The 24,048-nt window shown below is 47.2% G+C and overlaps 1 protein-coding gene across 1 annotated transcript; it reads left to right on the forward strand.

Annotated features, from left to right (window-relative positions):
- Positions 1-6,638: 6,638 nt before the first annotated feature.
- Positions 6,639-22,073, forward strand: AMBP (alpha-1-microglobulin/bikunin precursor). The gene is made up of 10 exons (XM_077142494.1): positions 6,639-6,888; positions 7,740-7,882; positions 9,338-9,414; positions 10,699-10,812; positions 11,267-11,368; positions 12,084-12,130; positions 19,169-19,250; positions 20,341-20,508; positions 20,846-21,019; positions 21,718-22,073. The coding sequence occupies exons 1-10, from the start codon at positions 6,772-6,774 to the stop codon at positions 21,747-21,749; spliced, it is 1,056 nt and encodes a 351-aa protein (XP_076998609.1). The 5' UTR covers positions 6,639-6,771; the 3' UTR covers positions 21,750-22,073.
- Positions 22,074-24,048: the final 1,975 nt, after the last annotated feature.

Below are 24,048 nucleotides of genomic sequence, written 5' to 3' on the forward strand. Positions count from 1 at the left end.
GGCATAAAGGCACTGGCCCAATTCTGAGCCACTGCCCTTTTCTCAAGGAGCTCCCAGCCAAGTGGGGAAAAAGGACAAGCAAAGTGAGAATTACTATGCAATGGAATGAAAACACTTAGCAAATTTATTTGGTGCCGGAAGCTGTTCCTAGCACTTGCCATGGATTTATTCATTCATTTTCACAACAACTCTGTAAAGTAGGTGGTATTCTTTTACTCCCATTTTATAGTGAGGAAACCAAGGCAAGAAGAGGTTCAGGAACTTGCCGAAGGTCAGCAGCCAGTAGGTGGCAGCAGAGGGATTTAGATCCAGGTGCTCTGGCTGCTGAGTGTGTCAGCCACATGCCAAGTGCTACCCAATGGGACCTCAGAGTAGGGCCAGAGAGAGGAGTGGTTGCCATCTAATGCAAGAAATGCTGAGCCAGGGTCAGGGGATGGGCTGCCTCCCCGGAGAAGTCCGGCCCAATCCGGCATGGCCAGACTGCACAGAGCCCCTTTGATGAGACAGAGGAAGGAACTTACCAAGCTCTTCCTTCCCCTTTTCCTGTATCCTTCAGGAAATTCACCACTCCCAGGGACAAAGGAATTTTTTATATACTGCTCAATGAAGCAGGACTCCTCTTGTAGCCTGAGCCAGAGCAAGAGAATTAGAAGTGGATCCTGAAACCTAGTCTTTGTGTGGTGGGCAGGGCACTGGGTGGGGAGGCAGGAGATCTGGGTGGTGTCCAGCTCAGCTCTGTCTTGGCCAAACCCAACCTTCAGCCTCAGTCTAAACACCCCATGACAAGCTGTCCCATTTACCAGCTTTGGGACTCAGAGTATGTTACTTAACCTCTCTGAACCTCAGTTTCCTCCTCTGAAAAGTGGGATGGGATTGGTCTACCTTATGAGGAGTAACAGGAGCTCATAAGAGATGATGTGGAGATGAAATGAAATGAGTAAATCCGTATGAACTGTTTAGAACTCAGCCTGGCCATTTGGTCAGAGCTAAATAAAGGCTAGTTGCTATTGTGATTATTACCACTAATGGGTGCTGTCAGCACAAACATCTAACCATTCCTGTGCTTGCAGGAGATGAATTGTGTCAGTATCTGGACTCTTGATACAGAGTCATGAACTTGTTGACCTCTCCTTCTGCTGGCTCCTTCTTACAAGATGATCCTCCTACCGCAGATCCTTCCATGGAGAGACACGGCCATTCAGAACTCTCGCATTCCAGAGGAAGAGCCAAGAAAAAGCTCCCACATCCCTTCCAGGACCGTCTGATTGAGAGAATTGCATTTGTCTTCATTGAAGCAAGGCCAGTGGGACTTTCCAAAGAGTCCAGCTTGCCTTGTGGTTTCAGAAAAAAAGCTATTTAATTCTTTCCAAGGACATTGGGTAATATCCACTTGGCCAGGCAGAAGTCAGGGCAGGCCCTTGGAAGTTCCTGCTTTAATGGACAGATAAGATCAGCTTGCAGTGAGCAGGGAAATTCCTGCGCCCCCTTCCTTGATTCAAGCAAGGCCTTTGGAAGTTTGCTCCTTTAGGAGGCCTTTCCTCAGGACTGTGAAGGAAACAAGACCCTGGGTCACCAGATCTGTCCTTAGAGTGGCCATGACTCAAGGACAATGAGCTCCAGAGCATCTTACATGCTGAGCTGCCTTGCCTGGCTAAGCCACCTGCTCCTTTGATCAGGAACCTGATTTGGCAAAGTCTAAGGTAACTATCAGCCCAGAATAACATTTATAATTTGCTAAACTCTCTCTGAGGGTCAAGAACATCATTTAATTCTCCTAACCCCCCATGGACTCCTACGAACCCTGTCTAACACATGAAGAAACTGAGACTCAGAAAGAATTTGCTAGGCTAAGCTCAAACAGTCAGGAGGGGGTTGCCATCTTGACTCGAACCCAGTTCTTCCTGGTGCAGAGCCCAGCCTCTTAACCGTCATGCCATGCTGGACGAAGCCTTGAGAATCCTCCCAGCCACCCTAAACATATCCAAAATCGGTGACTCAAGGTAAAGGCAGCTGACAGCATAGGATCTTTGCTTTAACTTGTGCCATTGAGTGTCCCAGTTATTCATTCATTTGTTCACTCATTCATTGATCATTATTTATTTCTTCTGGCAGGTGATTTTAATCTCCCTCAGCTACTGGGTGCTCCTTCTTGGGGTCTGACCTAAATTTCTTCTCACAGTTCCAAGTCAATTGGCACATGTTACCAGAGCACCAATTATGTGTGTGGTACAGTGCAGGGCCCTGAGGGGGAACCCAAATGCTAAGGGTCAGGATTTGACGGGGCCAGACACGGAGCTTGCTTTCAGCCAGGGGAAGGAGATCCAGGCTCACAGGAGCCTCTTTCCAGCTGCAGAGAATCCAGTGCTGGGGAACAGCTCATCCCCTGCTCTAGGCATCTGAAAGAACATGGCCCAAGGACCTGTGCTCACAGGGGACAGGTTCTAAGAGGTCAGCAGGGTGACTTTGATGTCTGGGAGACTTCTTTAGGTTTGGATCGCTGCTCACTGGCTGGGTGACCCCCAGTCCTAATCACCTGATTTCTCTGCTTCAGTTTTCCTACCTGCAAGATTGGGCGAACATCATAGTAAGGTGATGGTACCTTAGTGGGGGGCTTCACTAAGACTGGTTCAGCATAGGGCCATAGTAGGAAGATAATAAAGAATTATCTGGGTGACAGCAGCCTTTGTGGTCTATAGCTGCAGGTCACAATTCTGGCTGGCCAGGAGAAGCCCCCCTCACTCCCCCTCCTCCACACACACTGGGAACTACTTTTTAAAAGAGCTTGTTTTAGTTTGTTAATGCTGACAGAAATGCAATATACTAGAAATGGGTAGGCTTTTATAAAGGAATTTATTAAGTTACAAGTTTACAGTTCTAAGGCTATAAAAATGTCCAAACTAAGGCATCCAGGAAAAAACATCTTGACTCAAGAAAGGCTGATCTGGAAAGGCATGGGACTGTCATCTGCTGGTCTTTTGGCTTCTGGTTTCAAAGAGTGCCACGAGGCATTTTCCTTCTGCATCTCCAAACATCTCTGCTGGCTCTGAAGGTTTTTCCAAAATGGTTCCCTTTTAAAGGACTCCAGTAGGCGGATTAAGACCCACCTTGAATGAGCAGAGTCACATCTCTATGGAAACCACCTAATCAAAAGGTCCCACCCACAATTGGATGGGTCACATCTCCATGGAAACAACTTAATAAAAAAGATCCCACCTAACAATATTGAATCAAGATTAAAGAACATGACTTTCTGGGGTACACAACAGTTTGAAACCAGCACAGAGTCACACTTAAAGTAGAGCAGGTTAAAAGCTGCATGTTTTGCACTTACCAGGGGATTTTACGCTGCCTCGGGGTCAGGAAGGCTGGTTCCAGCCCTGGTTCTGGCTGTGCAACATCAACTTCTAGGCCTCCTGCTCCCCAAAGCTTAAGGAGAAAGCTGACAAACTTTCTGGAAGTTCTCTGCTGCCCCCTGGTGGGTACAAGGCCCCACTCCTTCTCAGGTTCCATGAAAGATACAGAGGAACTCCTGTACTGTGTATGGAGCCCTTAGCTGGTGCCCCTCATCTCCTGTGCCAAGGGCCTGTGAGGACAGTGGTCCCTCAGGCATGCACGGTTGGGGATCACTGTCACAAACGTCCCTCGTTTGATTCTTTTTTCATCCTGTCATGCAAGTTATTAGTACTCTCGTTTGGAGGTCTACAGGAGGAAACTGAGGCCCGGGAGGGAAAGGCCTGCTCCGCGGGCACCCAGCAAGTCGGCAAGATTCAGGTTTCTGAATGACTTAGCTCTTTGGGGCAGGGGCGGGGAATGAAAAACAAAGCCTAGTAATAGCTGGGCAACAGTTAGCTGCTAGTCATGGAGTCTTGGGCGCTGCCCACCCCAGCTTTGCCATGGGGAGCCCCTGAACGGACAAGCTGTGGCCTCAAGTCCCAGGGAACTGGGCAGAGTCGTGCATCTTTGGCGAGGCCCGCAGCAGGATAACTCCTTGTGGGAAAGGAAGGTCACTGCCATTCCCATGTCCGCGGGCAGAGAAGACCCAGACCTTCATCAGACCCTCTGGTCTGAGCCCCACCAATGTCTGTGATGTCCTTGCCAGACCACTCACCAGGTTTTAGAGCCAGGCCCCCCTCCTTCCTGGAAAACCTCTTGAAAGTTTCTTTCGTGAGACCCCTGCTTCCCCTGCCTCCTGGGTGAGCTGTCTGAATTACGTATCTGGCCTGCCACTCACTTCTGAAAACCTGTGTGCATGCCTCTTGCACTCGGGATGAGGAGCTGTGTGTGTGTTGGTCTGAACCACATTCCCACCTGCTGGCCCGCGGCCACCTCCCCAGCCTCACTCCACCCGAGCCTCTGCAGTCGCTGTTGCCTCTGCCTGGAACATCTCCCCCTCCCCCACCCCCACCCCTGGGGGCACTTTTGGCTCCAGAACTTGGCCAATTCTTGTTGACTCTTGGGCTCCTGAGTATCCTAGGAAGGCAGGATGCTGGAGACCCAGGGCCTCCCTCCTCCCACCCCAGCAGCCAACCAGGAAAGAGAGGTTAGCAGCCCCTGGCCCCTGCCGACCTCACATCCTCATAGCCTGGGGTTAATTTTTTAAAGAGCAGCTCAAAGTCCAGGTGTCCCTTAACAGAGTTTGCTTTCTCTGTTTGCTCTAGTTAATAATCTCAGGACTGCACACATCCCTGCAGGCAGGGGAAGACGTCAACATGCTCGGCCCGTTCTCTGGGCTTTTCCTCACCCCAGGAGGGGCTGTGCAACCGGACAAACAGCCCCTGCCAAAAGAGGCCAGGAGTGGCATGGCTTGCCCCTGTGTTCCTCGGGCCTCTACTCTGGGCAGGGGGGCTAATAACCTAAAGAGGCAAAAAAACCTGTGAAGACCAGAGATGGCGTCCTCGGAGGCTAGGCACAACCTAAACCCGATGCCTCTATTCCTAGTCACAATACATTGTTTGTTCATTCTCATCCCAGGCTCAGCTTCTCCAAAGACAGTGACCCTGAGTCCATCACACAGGTAAGACACTTGGCAGGTTACAGAGCACTTTTACATGCATTATCTCAGTTGGTTTCTTGGCAAACAGGAACTTTTATCTTCAGTTTACAGATGGGGAAAGTGGGCTTCAGAGAGCGAAAGTTATCCCCAAGGTCATTTAGCTGGTAAGAGACACAAAAAGTAGAAGTCAGGGCTTCTGGCTCCCAGTTCCTCCTTAATTCAGACTGCCTCTTTGCTACCCCCATTAACCAGACCATTGGAGCTTGAGAAATTCTGCAGACAAGAGGGAAGATAACTGTCCCAGAAATCTAAGCCAAGGCGGTTGCAGTGAGTAAACTTGTAACATGGCTTTGAGCTTCCTGGCAGCCAAAGCAAAGAGGAAATATAATCAGTGGCCAAGTTGTCAGTGATAGAACAAGGGAAACACATTTGAATAGAGACATACTTATCCCTGATACTAATGAAAAAGGGAATGAGTTGACTGGGTCTGTGGCAAGGACATGAAACCCCATTCATTCATGCAACTAGAGAAACCCCTGGATTCTCACGTGAGCAGAAGTCTTGGTCCTGGAACCGCCTGTCTGAAGGGGTCATTCCCAGCTCCAACAGGGAGGCTGCTGCATGTATGGAGTGTTTCATGCCAAAAGCAAGGAGGAAGTAAGGGCAGCAGCTCTGATCACAGGGCAAGAGAACTTCATGGAGAGGTCCTGTGGTGTCGTCAGTGAGAGTCTGGACTTTGGAAGCAAACAGATCTGGGCATTTTAACACTCTCATTTTAGTTTTTTTCTTAGTTAATGAACACATACAGCTTTGATTATGTGCCAGGTACTGTCTTAGTGCTTCGTGCTTTACACGCCTGAAGTCGTTTAATGCTCACAATTGTGTTATGAACTAAAACTATAATTATCCCCATTTTACAGAGGAGGAAACCGAGGCACACAGCTGGGAAGTGGCACAACAGGCAGTCTGGCTCCTGGGCCCAAGTTCTCAACCACAGCTGAATGCTGCCTCTGCCAGCAGCCGTGCTTCCCAGCTAGGGCACTCAGGGCAAGTCACTTCACCTGTGGAGACCCAAATCCCTGTCTATGCTGGGGAAGGAGCACCGACTTCACTGGGGTGTGGTGAAGTTGGAATTCAGTTCCGTGGCGTGTGTCGCGTGCCTGGCCCAGAGCCAGCCGACGGCAGGTGAGTGGAAGCAGCTGCATTATCGCTTCTACTATTATCTGCAAGGGCTCTGGGGACAGGATGTTTGGTTTCTAGTCTTGGCTTTGTCATGGAATTCCCCTGTGAGTCCCTGGTAAGTCACTTCCTCTCCCTGGACCTCAGTTTTCTCATGTGAGAAATGGGCACATGTCCTGCTGGCTTGGAGAGGCGTGTGGTCCCAGTGGAATGACGCAGCAGAAAGGCCAGCTGCTGCCATCTCCCGCATCTCTGCCTGCTCCCCTATGACAGGTGGGCAATCTCTGGGGAAGCTTTTCTGGGAGCTGGATGTCAGCCCGGTGGCACCAGGGCCCTGCTTGTGTTTGGCTGATGCCTCTTCACAAACAGCCACCCTTAGCCCTCAGGGCCAGCGACCCTGGCCAGGTGCCCCCAGGGGATTGATCAGCCCTGGCCTTGGGGCCCTGATTGGTCCTGGCTGAGCAGGGCAAACACCAGGGCCGCTGACAAGCCGCGGGCTCCTTCCCCAGCCTTAGTTTGCAGCTGCCCCAGGCTGGTGGCACCTCTGTCCCCAGACGGAGCCTGTGAGTGAGACCTGAGGTGCAGAGAAGCCCTGAGCCATGTGGAGCCTCAGGGCCCTGCTTCTGCTGCTGGCCACCTGCCTGGCAGTGAGCGCCAGCCCTGTGCTCATGTCCCCTGACGACATCCAGGTTCAGGAGAACTTCAACGTCTCCCGGGTAACTGACGCGGGCCTCACAGGGGCAGAGGGGGTGGGAGGGAGGGGGTGTCCTCCTGCCTGTTGCAGGGTCTCGGTCTCCCTGTCTGCAGCCACTGGGGTCCGTCCCTGAGGGCCCTTTCTGCTCAAATCATCCGGGATTCTTTGAAGCTTCAACACTAAGCTTCTGCCCTTCTGTGAGACTCTAACATTCTGAGTCCAGTGTCCTCTCTGGGCTCCAGAAGGAATCTGTGTTTCATTAGAACACACCCCAGAGAAGGCTGTGGCCTGGCTGCTGCTGTCCCTGCAGCCCCCATGGCTTGGTTTTAGAGGCAAAGAAAGGTGGTGGGCAGAGAAGCAGGGAGGGTGAGGGGGGTGTGGCTCTTTGGCCGACTTGGCACCAATATGGAAGCTCTCTCGCCTCTCTGAAGTACTGTCAGGAGGAGGAGTTGGCTGCTTGGCCTGCACGGCCCAGTCCAATTCAGCTCTAGGAAAGGGATGCTTTCCAACACGGAGCTCTGCGCTGCTGTGTAAGGTGGTGAGTTCCCAATTAGTGGAAGAATTCAAGTCAGGATTCTTGCTCTTGGGGAGCAGATGTCAATGACTTCAGAACATGAGGACTTGGATTCCCACATCCAGCAGAGGAAGGCCTGGTGGGGTGGGCCTCACTAGCATGTCTCCTTCCTAAGCTTGCCAAGGTGCATGAAATTCCACTGACAGGGTTCTGTCCTCCCTCGGAGGTGCCTGGCCCCCAATTCAGCCTAAGACCCCATCACTGAAAACCATCAGTGGCTGGGGAGAAAGAGAGAAGCAGACCTCAGCCCACCTCTTCTCTGAGGTCTGAGTGAATCAGGGCTTGTGACTGTGCCCTAGATCTATGGGAAATGGTTCAACGTGGCCATGGGCTCCACCTGCCCCTGGCTGAAGAAGCTGAAGGGCAGGCTGACCGTAAGCACACTGGTCTTGGAAGAGGGCGCCACGAGGACAGATATCAGCACAACCAGTACTCGCTGGCGGTAAGCGGTGGAGTTGGGATGGGGGTGAGAGGAAACAGGGACCCCCCATTCCCGCCCTGGCATCAGTCAACTCTTTGTCCTGGAAGGTTACAGGTTCCTGTTTGCAGCACAGACGTCCATGTGCCACACTCCTCTACAGATCTCCACCCAGTACAGCCCTCTATAACTGACCCACCTCCACCTCCACAGCAGTGCCTTGTCACAGTGCCCGCTTTCCAACCTGCTCCCCCACTGTGGGCCAGCTGTGGTTCCAGGGGCCTCAGCTGGGGAGATGCTAAACTCCTCTGCCTTGCTGCCACTGTCCATGCAACCATCATCAAGCTTTGTCCACCCTCCTCCCAAATCTCTCCAGTCTGTCCACTTCTTCCCTCTCCACTTCCGCCACCCTGGGCCAACCCACCTCCCTCTCTTGCCTGCTTTACAACAGCCTCTTTACTGTTCTTCCCACCTCAATTCTCGAACCTTCCATCCAATCCATCCTTCACCCAGCAACTAGAAAAACCTTTGGAAAATTCCGATCTGCTTAAGACCCTTCCATGGCTTCCCATTGCCCTTAGAAATACCGTTCAACCCTTTGATGTAGCCTTCCAGGCTTGTCCTAGCGATCACCACTCCCCTGCCCCACTCTCTCCCGTACGATCTAGGACCTACCCAAAGGAACCTTCTTTTAGAGTTCCTGGAACCCTCTACTTTCTTGCACTCCAGGCCTCTGCATCTGCAGTTCCTTCTGCTGGGGATGCCCCTCACCTCACCTCCCTGGGTACCATGCCATTGCCTCCAAGAAGCCCTCCCTGACCACCCCCCAGGTTCAGGTTACAGGCCCACCTTTGCACTCAAACAGCACCTCATACTTCTGTCCCCCAACCACTCCCCCCATGGCACCTATCGCACTGCCTTCACCTCGAGGCTGTGAAGGGAGAGGTCTGTCTTGCAGACCTCTGCTTGTCCAGCACGCAGCCCAGGGTTTGGTCTGGTACATAAGTCACTAAGTGATAACTGGATGAATAATACTCACTGTCACAATTATAGGTAATATGCATCTCGTGCCTCCTCTCAACTCCTTACTTACATTATTTCATTTAATTCTCGCAGCAACCAGGGAAAGTAGAAACCATCATTAGCTGCATTTTACAGACAAGAAAACTGAGGCAAGAGAGACACAGATGAATTAATGCATTAACTCATCACTCTGTCTCTCAGGTGCATCAGTATGTTGCACAGATTTGGCAGAGGAAGCTGGTTGTGAATTCTGGCTTTGCAAAGAATGGCATGGATTAGTCCCTTTTTCCTCTGTTCCTGCATCTGTAAGATGGAATGACACTCCCTGCCCATCTCCCAAGGCTGGTGGGAGGATTAAATGAGATAGTTGGAAATGCTAAGGGCCCTGAAGGTGGTGGGATGTCAGGACCATGGTCTCTGCTGGAATCACCTTCCTTTTGCTCTGCTCATTTCCAGGCATGGGAAATGTGTGGAGAATTCTGGGACTTACGAGAAAACAAGCACCGATGGGAAGTTCCGCTATCACAAATCCAGTAAGTGGGATTCAAGGAGATATTCATAATTCTCCTTTGCTAAAAAATACATTGCTGTCCTCAGGTCTCCTCCCCTTTGCCTCAGATCTCTCTGCTCCTGTAACTTCCCTTCCCATTTCTCTGAGATGTCATTCAGCTTCTATCCAAATTCCTCTTCCTCCCCGTTTCCTTCTCTCTCTCTCTTTCTCTCTCTCTCAATCCCAGAATAGGATGATGGTCCCATGAGCAGAGCTGAATGCTGAGCATAACATCAACATTTCATCAGTCTTCACATCTTGTTCAGCACATGCAACCAGCTGATAAAAATTTACTAAGCATCCACCATGCGCAGTATGCATGGCGCTAAGTGATTGAGGGAGCTGGGCTTCAATTCATTCATTCAACAAATACTTATTGAATATGCTTCATGTGCTGAATAATTGTGTTAGGGATAAATATATGAATGTTTGGTTAGATGGATGGATGGATTAATAAAGGAACAAGAGTGTCAAATTACTGATAAATGAATACATGAATGGATGGCACATAAGTGGGCCAATCAGTCAATCATCTAATAGATAAATTGGGTGGATGAATGAAGGAAGGTTGGAGGAAGGAAAGAAAGAAGGAAAATGGGTGAATTTATGAACTGAGGTATGGAGATGAAGAATGGATGGTATATTAGTTAGGGTTCTCTGGAGAAACAAAATCAACAGGGAACACTCACAAATATAAAATTAATAAAAGTTGTCTCACGTAACCGTGGGAATGCAGAGTCCAGAATCCTCAGGGCAGGCTGTGAAGCCGATGACTCTGATGGAGGGTCTGGACAAACTCCACAGGAGAGGCTCACCAACCGAAGCAGGAAGAGAGCCTGTCTCTTCTGAATACTCCTTAAAAGGCTTCCAGTGATCAGATTAAGCATCACTCATTGCAGAAGACACTCCTTTTTGGCTGATTACAAATGGAATCAGCGGTGGATGCAGCTGACATGATCATGATTTAATTCTATGAAATGTCCTCATTGCAGCAGACAGGACAGCACTTGCCCAACCAGACAAACAGGTACCACCACTTGGCCAAGTTGACACATGAACCTGACCATGACAGATGGAATGATGGGGAAAGAATTAGGAATATATAGAGGATATAGGTGGATGGAGAGAGACTGAAGAGGGATGAACAAATAAATGAATAAATGGATAGATGGATGGATAGATGGGTGTGGGCGACATAGGCGAAAGATCAGGCTAGAGGAGCCTCCTAACCACGTGTCCCTTTGGTGTGCCTGCATTTCCCGTGCAGAATGGAATGTGACCATGGAGTCCTATGTTGTGCACACCAACTATGACGAATACGCCATTTTTCTGACCAAGAAATCCAGCCGCCATGGACCCTCCATTACCGCCAAGCTGTATGGTAAAGGCCTATAATTGGATGTGTTCGCTGGGGGTTGGGGTGGGAGGAGACCTTTGATTTCTGGACAGTGGAGGATGGAAGAGCAGAAAGTATTGCTTTTTTTTTTCTGACAAGACTGCAATTAAGTGAATGGTGGAAGCATTTACTCTCCCTGGAGGAGGTAGAGCTCATCCTCACATTTGACATACAGTCCTTTTCTTTCAGTTTCTAAAATTCCAGACCCAGAGAATTCCAGAACCTCAAGGCCCTTAAAAGAACCAATGGAAAGAACCTGGGGAGGAAATTTGTTCCTCTCATAGAGTCTATCTTTCCCTATGTATATCAGAGAGATCGACCTGGGTCAATAATTTTGAAACTCCCCCTAAATGGAAGCTACTGGGCAAAATATTCTCCTCTGGCCCTGCCAGCCCAGGCACCTGCTGGTCCTAGCATGTCCTCTGCTTCCCACATGCAGGGCGGCAGCCGGAGCTGCGGGAGAGCCTCCTGGAGGAGTTCAGAGAGTTTGCCCTGGGCGTGGGCATCCCCAACGACTCCATCTTCACCATGGTCAACAGAGGTAAATGGCACTCTCCCCCTCACATTTCTCACCCCTCCTCATCCTTCACTGGCCTCCAGAGAACATCTTCCCAGCCCTTGGATCTTTACTGTAAGCCTCTGAGATAAGTGGGGACCACACTCACCCTTCCCTTCTTAAAACAAACTGGGATCATGGGCAGAGCTGGGACTAGAACCAATTCAGTGTTAATTACCATGTCTTGGTATTAGGTATTAGAGTTGGTATTAGGGGCATATGCCTGGAATCAGAGCATCTGGGCTCTGCTTCACTGGGTGGCTTCTAGCTAGTCAACCTCTTGGAGCCTCATTTTCCTCATCATAAAATGGGGATAATAATGCCTACCTTGTACATTGCTGTGAGGAGTCAGTATGATAAAGCAGTAAAGTACAGCAGGACCATGGGTGGTGCTTATTAAGTGCTCAGTGAATGTCAGCTGGTCTGCTGACCCATGATGAGGTGGACAAAATGATGGGGTGGGGGTGGTAGGGAGCAGGCAGATGGGCCTGATGGTGCAGCCACCAGCCTGTCTGTTTTCCGGCGGGTGACCCTGAGCAAGCCATGTGGGTGGAGCCATTCATGAAGTGGGCCAATGTACAACATATTTCCAGGCGTGACGCCCACCTGGCATGTGGTTGCTAGCACTAGAAAACAAACAGTCTTCTCTCCGCGAGTCCCCCAAGCCTTATTCACCCCTCTCTCCTGTCCTGTGACTTAGGTGAGTGCGTCCCCGGGGAACAGGAGCCAGAGCCCAATCCACCCCCGGTGAGTACCTCCTCCTCCCACTCCATGCATCAGCCCCGCTAGGTGCTCTGCACACGTGGCTTCTGGTGCCCTTGAGCGGCTCCCGTCCTGTGGCATGGGCAGGGTCAGAGAGAAGGGCAGAGAGAAGGCAGGGATGGCCAAGGACTTTGATGTCAGACCCACCTGGGCTCAGTTTTGGCTCTCCCACTTAAGCACGCTGCTGCCCCATCTGGACCTCACTTTCCTCATCTGTGAAATGGAGCAATTACACGTCTCTTCCAAGGTTGAGCTAGAATTTAATGAGATGTTAGAAAAGTTTCTAGTAAAACGCCTAGCCTAACAGACATAAAGTACTCAATAAATGGAAATGAAGTCAATAGATTTCCCTAAAAAATAGAAAATTTAAGAGCAAGAAGCCCCTCAAATCAGTTCCCCCCCAGGCCACCTTCTGATTGTGAGGGGCTGTTTCTACTCTTCCCTTTAATTTTCCTACTGTTTGCCATACTGATAAGTTGCCGTCACTACTTTTTACCTGGCTATTTGGAAGTTATAGATCCTATTTTATTCTACTGGTAGATAACTTTATGTCACACGCATACATATACATGTATAGACAGATGTATAAGTGTGTACATACATAAGCATATATACATACATAAATAACATATATCCCATATTTCTTTAAAAACATTTCTTGAAAATTGAAAAACTACACAAAACACAAGCATAAGACAGCAGCTGTCCGTATTCACACATAGAATTAACATTGTTAGCATCTTTTTATATCTCTGTTTCTATATTTAAGAAAACTTATCATTCATTTTGTAAAATAACTATACACTCAGTGTAGAGAATTAAAGCAATATAGTAAAATTTAAAGACATTAAAAAAAAATCTCACCACCCCCAAAACTATCAACATTCCACCTTATTCCAGAAATTTTGACATGCCCCAATGCAGATAGGACAGAGAGAAGGAGGGATGGATAAATGAGTGGAGGGATTCAGGCATACTGCCATTAAATGAAATGATATGGTAGATATTTTAAAGTTTGAAAAATATTACTTTTAAATTTAATAGAAATTTAAAAAAAAAGAGGTTCCCACTCTGCTTGGTGGCTGTAGTTCCCACAGTTGTGTAATGTAGTAGTTCTGTATTAATGAATTCTGTATTTGCCTTTTGTGACTAGAACCCTATCCTGTCCATTCCTGAGCTATTTATTTGTATTAATTTCATAATTATTCCCATTTCTTTGCCAGGTGATGCTTATGAATAGGGCTTGTGGATGTTTACTCCATGAATTTTTTCATGTTGGAGAATGTCTGCCATTCCCTTCATACTTGAATGACATGTTGTTTGTATGTAATATTCTTGGGCCATGTTTTCTGCCCCTCGGAACTCCATGCATGCTGCGCCATAGTCTCAAGGGCCAGTTGTTGGGGTGAGAAAGCCTGAAACCGGCGTGACACTTCTTCTCCTTTTAAGCAATGTTTTTTCGGCCCAGACGCCTGGTAAAACTTTATCCTTGAAGCCAATATCTTAAGAAGGATATGTGTTGGTGTTGCAAAATCTACATCAATTTTTCCTGGAACACAGTATTTCCATCTACAGATTAAATTTCTTCTTTATTTTAGGGGAAAGATCTCTTGCATGGTATCACTGAATTCACTTTCCATTCCTTCTGTCGGGCTTTGCTACCTCAGGAAAACCTGTTCTCACATCCAGGAGCATCGCTGTCTTCTACATCTATTAGTGTCTCTCAAATCGCTCTCGTTCCTTTGTCTTTGTCATCTTCATTCGCTGGGATTATCTCCAGCCTTTTACTATGACAGTCAGTCAGTTTTTAGCAGCATCTCTTGTGTTCCTGACTATTTCTAACACATTTATTGCCTCTTAATTTATGTTGTTTTGCTTCTCGATTGTTTACTCAGGTCTGGATTCTTTCTTTTCATCTCATTCTGTTGTTTTATCCTTTCATTTTTAAGTCTTGTTTTAATGAATGCCTTTTCTTATTAAGTAGTTATATAGCTTGAAGTCACAGAGGAATTTCCTTCCATCCCTTGAATTATGTTTCCTACTCCGTTGGTGTCACAGATTGGGCTCCCTGCAACCAGTACCTGTGGAAGGGAAAGGAAGAAGGCAGGACTGGGCAGGGAAGACAGGACTGGGCAGAGGGAGAGGTGCATGTAGTCACAACGCCTCAGCCCATGCTACAGGGCACTCTGATGCTGATGTCCCTTCAGAGCTGTCCCAAGATGGAACAAAAAGGCCGAACCTTAATATCCCTCACCCCTGCGTTGCTCAGTCATTAAATGTGACCTTGCCCGGGAAGAGAGCATGACCTTGGGTGGGGTCTCTTTAGCTAAGACCGTCTTGAAAGGTGCTGAGAACTGGGGTTTGTCGATGAGCAGCACCCCAGCAGCTGGGACGGAAGTCCATCTCTGAAGCTGGGCAGCTCATGACAGGGGCCACCACGGTTGCTCTTTGTCTTGTTCAGACTATTATTTATTCATTCCTGTGGTAGGTTTGATTAGTTGCTGTACCATTTCTTTTAATCTTGTTCCTGTTTAGTCAGCATTACCCAGAACTTTCTGCTTGTTCTGATATGGTGGGTAGGGGTGTCTTTTACTCCCTGGCCTCCTTCCCACTAAATTCGAGCCTAGTCACCTCCCACTCAACTTTAGTGTAAGGTCTGGCTTATTTGTGGGCCGCTTTTCTGAAATCCAAGAGAATGGTGGGAGGAGAAAGGGCAGGAGAGCTTTCCTAAGGTGAGCTGTCTTGGCTGGAATACCCTTGCTGTGCTTTCTCTGGAGGGGATGCACATCTGTCCCACGGTGACACATCCCCAAGCATTATACTATACATATCCCAGAGTCTTCACTTCCGTGAGAGGGAGTCAGCCTTGACTCTGTTTTCCCTCCCCAGAAGCCATTTTCACTACTACTCTGCCAGAAAAGGATAAAGATGGGATGCCTCTCAGTTTTCTTCTCTCCAGATCTTGGATTTGTAGAATGAATTATCATAAATTTTATTTCTCAGTATTGGGGTGTGTGTGTGTGTGTGTGTGTGTGTGTGTAGGGTACAATTAAGAGCTAAACCTTGCTGAACCATTCTGTTCAGCTCTAGAATCGCTTGTTCCTTTCTTTGATTACCAGTTTTGAGGGAAGTTTTTATCTGTCATTTTAATCTAGATGCCAGTGGAAGTTATAATTCTTTCTCAGTGTCAAGAATGAACAGAATGAAACAACTAATGACTCCCTCTTGCAAAAGAAAGAAATATAGTACACTTTCATTTCTTCCTCCCAGATTTCCCGTAGTCTGTTTCTGTGGATATGATCTGAGACCAATGTTTACATTTTCCACCTCTTCTTTTTTAAAAAAAATAAGTTTTATTGAGATAAAATTTACATACCATTCACTTTTTAAAAGCATACAGTAATTTTTAGTATATTGACAGATATGTGCACCCATTACCACAGTTAATTTTAGAACATTTTCATCACTTCAATAAGAAACTCTTTAACATTTTGATACTACCCCATTTTCCTTCATTTCCCTTATCCCTAAGCAGCCATTAATCTACTTGCTGTCTTTATAGATTTGCCTATTCTGAACATTTAAATAAGTGAAATCATATAATATGTGGTATGTCTTGATTAGATTCTTTCACTTAGATGTTTTCAAGGCTCACCAATGTCGTAGCATGTATCAATACTTCAATCCTTTTTTATGGCCAAGAATATTTCACTGTATGTATAAAACACACTTTGTTTATACATTCATCCATTGGTGGACACTTGGGTTGTTTCTGCCTTTTACCTGTAATAAGTAATGCAGCTATAATCGCTCATCTGCAAACTTTGGTGTGAATGTTTATATGTTATTTTTTATTCCAAAGCAGATGCATCATTTTACAATCCCATCAGCAATATTTGAGGGTTCCAATTTCGCCACATCCTCCCCAACACTGATATTAGCTGACTATATCCATCCTAGAGGGTGTGAAATAGTATTTCATTATGGTTTTGATTTGCTTTCCCCTCATAACTAATGATTCTAGTATCTTTTCATATGCTTTTTGGCCATTTGTTTATCTTTTTTGGAGAAATGTCTAATGCAAATCATTTGCCCATTTTAAAAACGGGCTTATTTGTCTTTTTATCATTAATTGTAAAAGTTTTTAATATATTGTAGACACAAGTCTCTCATCAGATATACAATTTGCAGATATTTTCTCCCATTCGGTGGGTTGTCTTTTTACTTTCTTGATGTTCTCTTTTGAAGTGCAAATGTTTTTAATTTTGATGAAGTCCAGTTTACCTATATTTTCTTGTGTTGCTCATGTCTGGTGTTTTCGCTAAGAATCCTTTGCCAAATCGAAAGTCATGAAGATTTAACCCTGTGTTTTCTTCTAAGAGTTTTATAGTGTTTGTTCTTACATTTAGGGCTTTGATCCATTTTGAGTTATTTTTTGTATATGATGTGAGGTAAGAATCCGACTTCGTTCTTTTGAATATGGCTATCCACTTGTCCTAGAACCTTTGATGGAAAGACTGTTCTTTCTCCATTGAATTGTCTTGGCATCCTTGTTGAGAATCAGTTTGGCCATAAAAGTGTGGTTTATTTCTGGACTCTCAGTTCTATTCCATAAATCTCCCCATATGCCAGTTGCATACTCTATTGATTACTTTTGCATTCTAGAAAGTTTTGAAGTCAGGAAGTGGGTGTCCTTCACTTTGCTCTCCTTTTCAATACAGTTTTTGCTATTCCGAGTCCCTTGCAATTCTGTGTGAATTTTAGGGTCACTTTGTTAATGTGTGCAAAGAAGCCAGCTGGGATTTTGACTGTGTTGAATCTGTAGATGAATTTGGGGAGTACTGCCATCTTGACAATACTCAGTCTTCCGATACATGAACGTGAAGTGTTTTTCCATGTATTTAGATTTTCTTTAATTTCTTTCAACAATGCCTAGTAGTTTTCAGAGTATGCATTCTGTACTTTTGTTAAATTTATTCTGAAATATTTCCACTTGTCCTTTGAGAATTATTTTCAATATTTACATTGTCACAAAAATTTTTAGCAATTATTCATTATTTCACTCTGTATTTATTGGCTTTATAGTTTACCATTATTTCTTTGCTATCACACCTTCCATTTCCTTGTATTTAGAGTCCCTTTTCAACTTGTGGAAATATTTCCACAAGTAATTTTTTTTTTTCAGGAAAGAATCATGGGGGAAGGGGGACCAAGCTTCTGGATCCTTATCTGAGAATATCTTTCTTTGGTTGTATCATATGGTCAATGGCTTGCATGAATGAAGACTCCCTGGGCTACAAAATTTTCCCTTACAACCCCCAGCTGTTGCTCTGGGACTTCTGTCATTAAACGTTATCATTTAATCTAAGAACCACCAGCTTCTTTATCCTTTGTCCCCAGGAAATGCCTAGATGGGGGCTCTCCGTTAAATTTGCCCTATGAACCCTCACAATTGGATGATTAGAGTCTTTATCTCAGAAAAGTCTTCTTCTATTACTTCTATATTGACTGCCTCTCCTTCTGGACATTTTAATGTTTGAATTTATTTCCTGCTGTATCTAAAGGACGGTTTACTTTCTCCACTGTGTGGTTAACTTCAACAACATCATTTCCATGTCCAGGTATTTTCTCCTTTTCTCATACTACTCATTTCCACAATTGTTGGTTCCTGTTTGATCGATGCAAAGTCGTCTTGAATTTCATTGATGGATTAAGCTTCCTTCTGTCTCTTAGTGTCACTCTGTGGTTAGTGGTCCTATTTTCCCACCTCAATAAGATTTGTTTTAGCAGGTGCATTATTTCATTTATCCCATGATTTTTCTCTGTTCCTCCCTCTCACCAAGGAAGGCCTGTATGCCACCAGCTTGCGATGGGTCCTGGCAGAGTTTGGGAGTCTGTGATTACAGCTTTCAGTTGCAACTTTTAAAGGAAAAGGGAAAAACTTACTATAATTCTTCATTTTCAGGTTTCAGATGTAGCTTGCAAGAAGAAACCCTGCCTGATGGTGGGCAGTTGCACTGTTTGTCCTGTCTTTAAATGCCCTCATTAACAGTCTGGCAGTACCACTGCTGTACCCAGCACTCCATCCCCAAAGATGAGACTGGATGGGGGCTGCCTCAGTGGACTTTATACACAGACTCCTTATTTTTGCATCCAAAATAGTATAATAGAAAAGAAATAAAAAATAAATCTCAATAAGGAATTCCTAGCATTCAAAGGCTAACTGTGTAAATTTGAAAACTTAGCAAAAACTGTTTTCATGAATGCAGGAAGATGTAACAGCAAAATACAATTATCTAACCAAATATAGTCACAGTTGACATGAGGTCATTTTGCATTTAGGCCAAAATGCAAAAATATAAAGAAACTCAAATTATTTGTGCAAATACAAGAAAAACCTTCTCAATTTCCAGATAAAGTTTGGCTCTTTGGAAAAGAAGAATTTAAAAAATTAACTATAAATTTTGATGTCATTAGGTGCCTTAATTACACCAATTTCTGAAATTAAACAAATAGCTTTTATGCTTCCTTGAGTTTTCCCAGACTCATTCTTGCCTACTTTGCAGTCTTCACTACCACAGCTCAGCATGTTCGGGGCAGTTTCAGGGGCCCGTCTTCTCTAGATGGGTTTCCTTTGCAAGCTCCTCATGATGCTCTGTCTGGCCAGCCCCTCTTGCAAACTCATTGCAGCAGTACTCTGTTGTGCAGAAAGGCTTTCAAGTTTCTAGAATGGGAATGCTGCCTTTCCCTGATTTCCGATTTTGGGTTGGGTTCTTCTCCATTATTATATTCCTTTGGGTATTTCAGTTGGGAGTATTGTTATATCTTGTGGTTCTGGTTATCAGAACCAGAAATCTATCCTGTTCCTAATTCTCATCCTGGAATTCAGGCTAATGCTCTTAGGGAAACAGCCCAGTAATCAATCTATTAGCCATGCTTCTGTCTATACCTTGCTTTCCAAAGCATGGAATTCCAGGGGTCTGGGCAAGTCCCTGCAACAGCTCCTTCTCTTTCTTTTCCCAGAGAGCCCGGAGGGCTGTGCTACCCCAGGAAGATGAAGGATCGGGAACTGGGCAACTAGTCGCTGAGTTCAACAAGAAAGAAGGTAATGATGACATCCCTTTCACCCCTTTCTGCCATACTCTAGAGGCGAAAGGTTCGTGGTTGGCTACTCTAGCTGTTCTCACTACTATAATGTTTCTTTCTTATCTCTCTGCTCAGAGGCCAACGACTGGGTCTAGATCAAGTCACGAATCTCTATTCTGCACTGTCGCTGGGCTATAACAGAGAAAGAGGAGCCAAAGGCATCCTCCCTGAGCTTAGAACTCTCATCTCCATGATGAGAAGTGAGTCCTTGCCCAGCTACTATCACAGTGTAGCCTCCTAGCCTTGGTTTCCTTGTCTATCCAATGGGGTAATAGCCTGGAGGGCTGACCATCAGGGCTCTTCTTGCAGGATCAAGTGGGGAAGGAGGTAAGGATACTTTGTGCAGAGAAGAGTGCTCATGACCAGCTCCCTTCCCAACTTGCTCAGCAAACATTTGCTCCTACTCTGCCCCAGGCCCAGTGCTGGGCACTAGGGTCATGCAGACAAACTATCCATGCCCTTTTGGAACTTCTGGTCTAGTGGGGGAGGCAGCCAAGAACAAAATTCCCAAAAGGGAAGGTCAGATACAGGGTGCTCAGAGGAGAGGTGAAGGGGTCAAAGAAGACTTCATGAGTGAAGGGGAATTCATGCCGTGTCCAGATGTGCAGGTAGAGTTTATGGGAGCAGGCCTTCTAAAGATAGGGAATGGGGAGCCCAAAGGCATGAGGTGGCACCACAGCGAAGAGGTCAGGCTGGTTGGCATGGGGGCTGGTGAGTGTATCAACCACTATTATTAGAGAGTCTTTGGACAAACAAGACCAACACAGGAGAGAGTGCGTGTGGAGTGCTAGTAACTTACCCATGTCATGGAGTAGAATAGGCATGGGTTTTGGAGTCTAACAGGCATAGTTTTGAATCTTGGCTCTGAGTGACCCCAGGCAATTCCCTTCACCTCTCTGAGAGTCACTTTCCTTATCTATAAAATGAGTTGATAATCCTTCCTCTTAGCATAGAGGTGAAAACTAAATGAGATAATGCATGTTAAGTGCCCAGCCTGATGACCGGTACAGTTAGCACTCGGTATGTGCCGCAGTTCTGCCTTTCTACAGATTCCTGCCAGCTGGCGCACATGGAAGGCCCCTGTCTGGGGATGATCAAAAGGTATTTCTACAATGGTACGTCCATGGCTTGTGAGACCTTCCAATATGGCGGCTGCCTGGGCAACGGCAACAATTTCGCCTCAGAGAAGGAGTGTCTGCAGACCTGCCGAACTGTGGGTGAGCGTGGGCTCCCTGCCTCTGTGTTCTCTGCACCCTTGCAGGCCTGTCCTTCCCAGCAAACCTCCTGCCAACCTAAAGGATTGGCTTCTGCGAGGGCATCCTAATGTTGGAATCCAGGGCAAGTTTTCCTAGGAAATCCTAGGACTTCCACATCTGGTTAAAGGTGACAGTTGACAAGTCACTTCTTCTCTATGGGCCTGTTTCCCAGTCTATAAAAGAGGGACAGACAGGGTGTTCTAGATGACCGAGGTCCTCAGGCTCAGGCCATCTCCCACGTGTCCAGTCAGTAGTCTCAAAGATGACCAGTGCGTGGTGTTTCCCTCCCTCCCAACAGCGGCCTGCAGTCTCCCCATAGTCAATGGTCCCTGCCGAGCCAACATCCAGCTCTGGGCATTTGATGCTGTCCAGGGAAAGTGCATCCTCTTCACCTACGGGGGCTGTCAAGGCAACGGCAACAAGTTCTACTCAGAGAAGGAGTGCAAGGAGTACTGTGGCGTTCCTGGAGATGGTAGGAGGCCCTGTGGGTGGCAGGCTGGACCAGGGGGTGTTGGGGTCCAGGTGGGAGTGCCCTGGTAGGGCGTGGAGCTGGGAAGAGCTGAGTTCTGGACTCTGTGCTTGGTGACCAGCTTGTTCACTGTCTGGGCCTATTTCCCCTCCATGAAGTGGGGCCAGGCCTGGGGTCTCATCCCAGCTCTGATGAGACACCTGGAGAGGCACTGGGCAGGCACAAACAGAGGGTATGCAGGGTGGGCCGAGGAGCACGGCGGGGCTGGGCACGTGGTAACCTGAGCCTTGGTTTTCCCTTGGAAAATGGGACTGAGTACCTGCCTTCAGACTCACAGTGCCTACCACATAGTTAGTGCTCAGCTAATGGCATCTGTAATTGATTATGGCCATCGTGATATAATGAGAATGGTAACAGCACTCGAGGGAACAGCAGCCATTTAAGATTTATATGCCTTGATTTTCCCATTGGAAAAAATGGCACCGCAAATAAATCGGAGGCAGCAATCAGGTGGTTTTGTGGAGTGCACTTTGAAGATGGCTAACCATTCAGCAAGCAGACGTTTCTGGTCCCAGGCCCAGGTCTCTGCTGGATCCCAACAGCCTCCCCTCCTCCGGAGGCATCCACGTCCCCAAATCCTGGAGCCATGGAGCCTTGGGGCTCACCCCGCATGCCCTTTCTGAGGCTCTCTGTGTCCACAGGGGACGAGGAGCTGCTGCGCTTCTCCAACTGACGCGGTCCGCAGGCCGGGGGACCCCAGGTAGCGGTGTCCCACCCCAGCACCCCAAGGCTGAAATAAAAGGAAACCGCATCACAACCCCCTGAGCCTCCGTGTCCTGACTGCTCATCCGCGGGGGAAGGCAGCGCTGGGGAGGGGCGTGAGGAACCCCCAGCTTTTCCCAGAAGTGGAGAGCATACATGTTGGAAATGTAATGGAACTACATGAAATTGGCTATGCAAATTATGAAACATAAATCACAGTTCTATTTACGCCACAATAAAGAAAAATGGGATTTTCTTCTGTTTTAATAAAGCTGGAAAAGAAAGCAGAAAAATACTCCAGGTACTTGTTTCTGGGGGAGGCTGGACAGAATCATTAGTGAGCCAGGGTCAGGAGAAATAATTGTGCCTGAGTGTGCCCAGGGGTTCCAGACAGACAGACCCCAAGGGCCTGAAGTAATCTCCCTGTCCTGCCACACTGAACCCCCTCCAACATCTCACTTTGGCTATGGCCACATACCCGAGATCCAGCCTCAGGACCTGAAAAGCCACGGGCTGTTTCTCCAGGTAGCACTTGAGTTCCCATCTCCTGGGATCCTGGTTCTAGCACTTTCCCCCAGCAGAAGCATGCCACTGACATTCTCACTGTGCCCAGGACAAGCAGCTGCGCCCTGGACCCGAGCAAGCCTAGCCAGTGCCCTGGCTTCTCCCCACCAATCTGGGGCAAGAACACAACTTCAGGAGTCTCCAGTTTAGACACAGCGGATTTTTACATACCCGATGGAGAACGATCTCTTGCTAGCTTCCCGTGCCCAGAGTCCTGGCGGTTGCTGTCCCCCCAGAGGAATCAAAGCCTCAGCTGTGTGTTGTGAAATGGAAAGCTGACCCCGGAGCAGAAACCCAGGCAGGGCTGGTTCACCTCCCTTCCCCCGGGGGTGGCTGGGTGGCTGAGGGCTGGCAGCTGATGCAGCCTCGGATGCCCCTCTCCTGCCTTTAGCCTATTTGCTTCAGAGGCCTGTAAGGAAGGAAGAAGGCAGGGCGAGGATTTGGGTGGAGGACGCTCTTTGCAGCTCCAGTGAGACCACGTAAAGAGCTTCCTTAGTTTCCCCAAAGTCCAGAGCTTGGGACTTCACATTCCAACAGCGAGGGCTGTCCAGAGGGGCAGGGCCAGTCTTAGGTCGCGGGCAGGACCCTCCGGGAAGAAGTGGGCGGGGATAAGAGCAGGGGACGTGACTGATGGTTTCCCCAGCCTGGAACCAGCAGATGTCGTCGGGTACTACACCCATGCCCGGATGCCCGCCACACGTGCCCTCACACAGGGCCAGGCCCTTATGGCAGGAGGGATATTTTGAAGTGACCTAAAGGACAAGTGCTTAAACCAGAGGGTGCAAACTACACGTAAACAGCCCTCGCTGTTTTATAGTTCTGAATCCACAATTGAAAAACTGAGTTTCCGCATAAAAATCTGGGTTTCTCCAACAACCAGCCAGAGAGGAGTCGAGACAACCCCTTCACAGGTCCCCCGGGGCCCCAGGCATTTGTCTCCATGAGGCTTGCTCAAGGCTGTCCTTTCACTGAAGATTCGCTTGGTTCTTTTTTTTTTGTCTACCTTGAAGTCAAAGTACATTTTATTCCTTTTTTTTTATCATCACAATCAACTTTTTTTTATAAAAATAACATATACAAAAAAGGAATAAATTTCAAAGCACAGTGCAACAATTAGTTGTAGAACAGATCTCAGAGTTTGGTACGGGTTACAATTCCACAAGTTTGGGGTTTTACTTTCAGATGCTCTAAGATACTGGAGACTAAACGAAATATCAATATAATAATTTAGCAATCATACCCACTTGTTAACCCTACCTTCTCTGTATAACGCCACCATCACCTTTAGTCTTTTTCCTGCTTGGCTCTTCAATAGTCTCACCTCAGATTTTCTCCTAAAGATACTGGCCATCCACATTTCTTTTCCGTTAAAATATAGATGTGGCTGCTTAAGAAAGAAATATATATATACAGATAATTTTAAAAGCCAGAGGCCGGCCCTTCCCCTGGCCTAGCTCTTGCCTTGTATGATGGTGACGTTGAGAAGTATGCAGAGGATTCATTCAGCTACGGACTCGCTGCACAGGATCCCCTCTCCCAAAGCTCACCCCCTTCCAGCAGTGCCTACGCAGGACAGTTCACAGCATAAAACTTCCATACAAGGATGGTTTTGAGGGCAGGGCTCATGGATTTGGGGATGCTAGCCCAGTTTTAACAGCCTTTGCATGCTGTTTTATCTACAGTGTGATAGAACTTTTTCAGAGGAC

This window comes from Tamandua tetradactyla, chromosome 2 (assembly GCF_023851605.1).
Source record: "Tamandua tetradactyla isolate mTamTet1 chromosome 2, mTamTet1.pri, whole genome shotgun sequence".
Lineage (NCBI taxonomy): Eukaryota > Metazoa > Chordata > Mammalia > Pilosa > Myrmecophagidae > Tamandua > Tamandua tetradactyla.

What these genes read in the sequence shown, in the direction of transcription:
- AMBP (XM_077142494.1), top strand. Translation starts at nt 6,772, where the DNA reads ATGTGGAGCCTCAGGGCCCTGCTTCTGCTGCTGGCCACCTGCCTGGCA. An exon ending in ACAACCAGTACTCGCTGGCG is followed by an intron (nt 7,883 to 9,337) that starts GTAAGCGGTGGA and finishes GCTCATTTCCAG; the next exon opens with GCATGGGAAATGTGTGGAGA. An exon ending in CTTCACCATGGTCAACAGAG is followed by an intron (nt 11,369 to 12,083) that starts GTAAATGGCACT and finishes CCTGTGACTTAG; the next exon opens with GTGAGTGCGTCCCCGGGGAA.